Here is a 4,698-nt window from a genome sequence, read left to right on the forward strand (position 1 = left end):
CATGGCTAAAAGGATCTAAACAAAAATATAAATATAATTCTTAAAATATTTCATTTAATTTGCATGTCAAAGTTAAAATGTCTATACACCTATAATCCTTTTTTATTATAATATTTTACATATATATATAAGTAATTTCAATAAGCTACTTTAGATAAAAATTCAAATACTCAGTATCATTTAAATTAAAACTGATTTTTCGATGTATGATAATATAAATTTTAGTAATTTAAATTAAGATCACTGGTTAAATTTAAAATTTATTACCAAAATGTTCTTTAAAATTTTATTCCATTTTAAATAGTGAAACAACCTTCCATACCAGCTTGAACAAGCAAAATCACACCATTGAGAAGGACCGACGAGATTCTTGAAAGAATGAACTATCTACTTCTATGGTACATAAGCTAAAGCTAAAGCTGTATATATGTAAATGATCCCCCAAAAGTTTCAAGATAGAGTAGACACTTGATCCTTGTTCTCTTCAGAAATGTTTAGCAGCAATTCTCGAACTCGATTCGCAAGACCCGACGTTTCCTGGTCTACCTTTAGGGTCCGCCGATGCAAACTCTGTAAAACTTGACGTAGTCATATTTACTCCCATGAAAGGGCACTCCAGATTTTGCACATGTAAGTAAATAAGTAAACAAAGTAAGCATACCTCAGAAGTCCACAAGCAATCACCTGCTTTACGGGGGATTATGTGAATATGTGTCTGAAATTTAATATCATAAACAAACCACTCAAAATTATCGTCTAAATCAGTATAGGCATTATTTAAACTAATCTGCTAGGAAAAACCAGATGTAATTAGTTTCAGTACGAAAAAGGCAATTAGTTGCTCTAATAGGACTAATCCTATTAGAGTACTCTCGAACTCGGTGCATGTTTGACCAATTTAAGGTAAAAAAAGGGCTGCTCCCTCTGCAAAACTGGGATAAAGTAGGGTCAAAACATCACAATTCAAGATAAATTCATGTGGAAGTGGGATCTCTTTTAGTTGCCATGAAACATAAACTGCCTTTTTCTACCTACTCTAGACACAAGCATCACACCAAAAAATAGAGACTGGCAACTTACATGAAATATAACTTGACCAGCAGCTACACCATTGTTAACCAACAAGTTGAATGAATCTGCACATTGGAGTTTGGAAGTTAATTCCAAGACGTATTGAGTACATTGTTCTCCACATTTCATAACAGATATTTAACAAAAACTAGAAAGTTGGTAAACAAGGTGACCGTTGATAAATTAATTTTCCTCAAAGAAACACTAAACGGTAGTGTCATCTAGCTCCTAGAGAACTATGAGAAATGACAGAGTAAAAAAGTAGTTTTTAAATTACTATAAAGTCTGTATCAGAATTTTATATGAGAATGCACCAAGAAGAGAAAATGCAACTGTAAACAGGGAAAATATCATAAATTTGTTCAGTTAGTCAAATCTAATTACATTAAATCAAGACTTTCTTTAACAAAGTAATTCCAGTCATGGTTGTTTTCTGGATTGAACAAAGCTGCATCAAAATAAACCTCAAGCAGACATGTAGTAACAGAAAACAGCTGCTTCATGCGCAAATCAACACTTGCTAAGATACTTATATCTATACATGTACTTATCATAGTGGTGAAATTTATATATTTCGATCATCCATATTTTCAAAATAATTTTTACAAAGAATGAACGAGGATGAACAAACAAATACAGACCAGTTGTTTCTTTTAGTGGCTTCAGCTAGTGTCAATCTTCTAACCCTATATAAGATATAACATATAGCTTAAGGTCATGGTTTTAAAAAAGCGCATTTCAAAAGCCAAAAATTTTAAGTAAAATTGATCACAAATTTAACATGTATTAAGATACACAGTCTAAAAACTTCAAAGAAAACTGAGATGTTTAGATTACAGTTGCAATAGACACAGTTCAGCACATACCAGCACCAGTAACTTTGATGATTGCATTGCTAATAAAAGGCACTTTTGAACACATCGCAGCTACCACCTGAATGCTCCTCAAAATACACATAAAAGAGAGACCAAAAACATGATTTACTCTAAGAACATTCTCAAACAATCTTAAATTTGCAAAGCATGATACTTGGTCCACAACATTTTCAAAACATATATGCAGCCAGAGCACATAAATACATGCATGTTAAAATCTTCTTTTGCATAAACCAAGAACAAAAGCCAAACTAATAGTTTTAGATTTTAGCTTTAAAAAGTTAATGGAGGTTGGGCTAACATGGATGCTACCTGCAACAAGAAATTATTACAATTTCTAAAATCAAAGTGCAAAACCTGTCATGAGATTAAACAATGGACAATTTGTCATCGCTTATTCTTCTCAAACATTTTTTTTTACCCACATGCACAAGTTAATACTTTTATCTGTTCACCAATAAGTACACAGGTCTTTATCCAATCAAAATTTCTATGCAAAATGTTCAGTAATAATGAAATGTTATCACAACTGCTTGAAGAAACTATGTCTAGCAAACTTACAGATGGTGGAGTTGTGTCCAGGGAAGGAAAATGAGACTTTGGGATAATAAGAGAGTGCCTAGGAAAAAACAATAAAGTTCAACATTCAATGATTAGCTCTAATATTAGTTCAACATACCAAGCACATAATATGGAGTGATAAAGAGAGAAATTATCCCGTTATTGCCAGAAGACCTTTTAGACTCAACAACTTAGATTAGTAGAGTAACACACTAACGCATGCTTCTTAGAATACATTTAAAAAAAAAACAAAAATATTCAATTTGAAAATGAACGTGACATATAATAGTAATTTTATGAATTCAAAATATGCACATAATTTAGCTGCAGCTGGCAGATAAACCACACATTTTTGGCAAGTGCCACATTTACCAATATAAAATATAGACCATGGTTTTTGCTTTCCTTAGTATTCACATTGAAGTCAAATGCCAGCTTCTTAGAAAGTGAAAACCGCATCTACCTTCCTTTCCCAATAATACCTGCTCTTGATTTTTATTTTCCAACTACTGCTACTATGTTACCAAATAGGCAATCATAAAATTGGATTAATTTCACTTACAAGTTACAACTTCAATCTCATTCTCTCACCTATATACAAAACTAGTAGAGATGGCAGTCTAAAAAACAAAGTAGACTTGCAGATATTAAAATTTGAACCCAAACTTGTTATATGGCACTTTTAAGAACGATTTTATGAACTAATTGAACTAACCCAGAGTTAAAAATTTATCATATCATTGCTCTTTGTACTTTTCATTGAGTCCATAATTTAAAAGTATATTGCTATTCATTAACGAAGATACCAATTTTTTTTTTTTGAAGTATTATTATATTTCGATAACTGAAGGTAGGGAAGAGGTTGCTAGGGATTGAAACCAAGCTCTCATGCTAACTCAAATGCTCTTGTAATTAGGCGGAGAAGTTGTTGGTTAGGCAAGTTAGCTTTGAGATAGTAAAAATCAAATCTTTTGCAATAACTATAGGAAGGATGATACCTTACCCAGGACTCAAAGGTCTGGTATCCAATATGCACAAGCACATATCATCTTCATACAGCTGTTCAAATGAAACGTAAATATGAAAATAGAAATTTGCAGAATTAAGGTGAAAAGGTAAGTAAATGTAGAAGAAAGAACAAGTGAGAGAAAGAGTTAAAAAGGTGATGATACCTTGAAAGCCGGGGAATCACCGCGAATAATTTGACAGAAAACGCAGTCGTGTGGAAAGGTTTCCTTGCTCTGAGGAGCGCAAGCGGAAGGAGAAACGATGGAGGAGAGGGATGGAACGGAAACCGAAGGGAAGGGGCAAAGATGAGAATAGAGAATGGCCAATCTCCGAGCCTCCATTTGAAACTTGGGTTTGGCTATGGCATCTCGTATTCGATGTTGTGAGAGGTAGGGGTGGATTATGGAGGTCGCTGCCGGTTGTTGGGTTGGCTTATCCGCATCCCCAGCCAGCCGCCCAGGCAGCCACGTGAGATTTTGTGACTCTTGTTTTTCTACCAGTCCTTTTTTTTTTTTTTCCTTGGTGTTTATTTATTTATTTATATAAATATATAATTAACAGCTTTTTTAAAAAAACTGTTAATAAAATTGAAATTTGTGCTTCACGTGAACATACAAACAAAACAAAAACAGAATTAATTCATTCAGGACCTCACAGATTATTATATATTTAGATAAAGCAGCTCCATAAATAATATATTTGCCAAGCTTACAATAATCAATTTTCAATTTTATTATTTCAATACTATATTTAATTCAATTAAAATTATTGCACATCAGTCAGTGATTTAATACAAGTTCATATAAAATGAAAATATAAGTTTAAAATAAAGTTCTAATATTCATTATGTTTTAAATTTAAATCTTATAAATCATCTTTTATTGATTTATAAAAATATATTTTAAAAAATCATGTTTTAGTATTTTTTTTAACTAAAAGGATGCAATAAAGGGTTTAAGTAATAAAATAATAATAATAATAATAATAATAATAATAATAATAATATAGATATAGATAAATAAATAATTACTAACTGACCGTGCCTTGAAAGGCCTTTTAAGTTATTGTGCATTAAAAAGAAAAGGCCTTAATTTCAACTTTCAGCTCCTCTTCAGATCCATCATGTTGCTCCTATTATAGACCGTAATGCTAGAATATATGCATCAGCAATGTCTTCTTCCTA

The 4,698-nt window shown here is 31.8% G+C and overlaps 1 protein-coding gene across 3 annotated transcripts; it reads right to left on the reverse strand.

The window, feature by feature from the left end:
- Positions 1 to 259: 259 nt before the first annotated feature.
- LOC108470841 (adenylylsulfatase HINT3) lies at positions 260 to 4,073 on the reverse strand. 3 transcript variants are annotated; one of them, XM_053020821.1, is made up of 7 exons: positions 3,680 to 4,073; positions 3,511 to 3,566; positions 2,508 to 2,565; positions 1,938 to 2,004; positions 1,081 to 1,136; positions 662 to 684; positions 260 to 570 (listed from the first exon to the last, which is right to left on the reverse strand). In XM_053020821.1, exons 1-7 carry the CDS (start codon positions 3,854 to 3,856, stop codon positions 549 to 551), a joined length of 459 nt encoding a protein of 152 aa, XP_052876781.1. In that variant the 5' UTR covers positions 3,857 to 4,073; the 3' UTR covers positions 260 to 548. The 3 variants fall into 3 exon arrangements, with proteins under 3 accessions (XP_052876781.1, XP_017627820.1, XP_052876780.1); XM_017772331.2 differs by having other exon boundaries at positions 662 to 715; positions 3,680 to 4,049; XM_053020820.1 differs by lacking the exon at positions 662 to 684 and having other exon boundaries at positions 260 to 613; positions 3,680 to 4,056.
- Positions 4,074 to 4,698: the final 625 nt, after the last annotated feature.

The sequence above is a fragment of the Gossypium arboreum genome, chromosome 11 (assembly GCF_025698485.1).
Source record: "Gossypium arboreum isolate Shixiya-1 chromosome 11, ASM2569848v2, whole genome shotgun sequence".
NCBI classification, from domain to species: Eukaryota; Viridiplantae; Streptophyta; class Magnoliopsida; order Malvales; family Malvaceae; genus Gossypium; species Gossypium arboreum.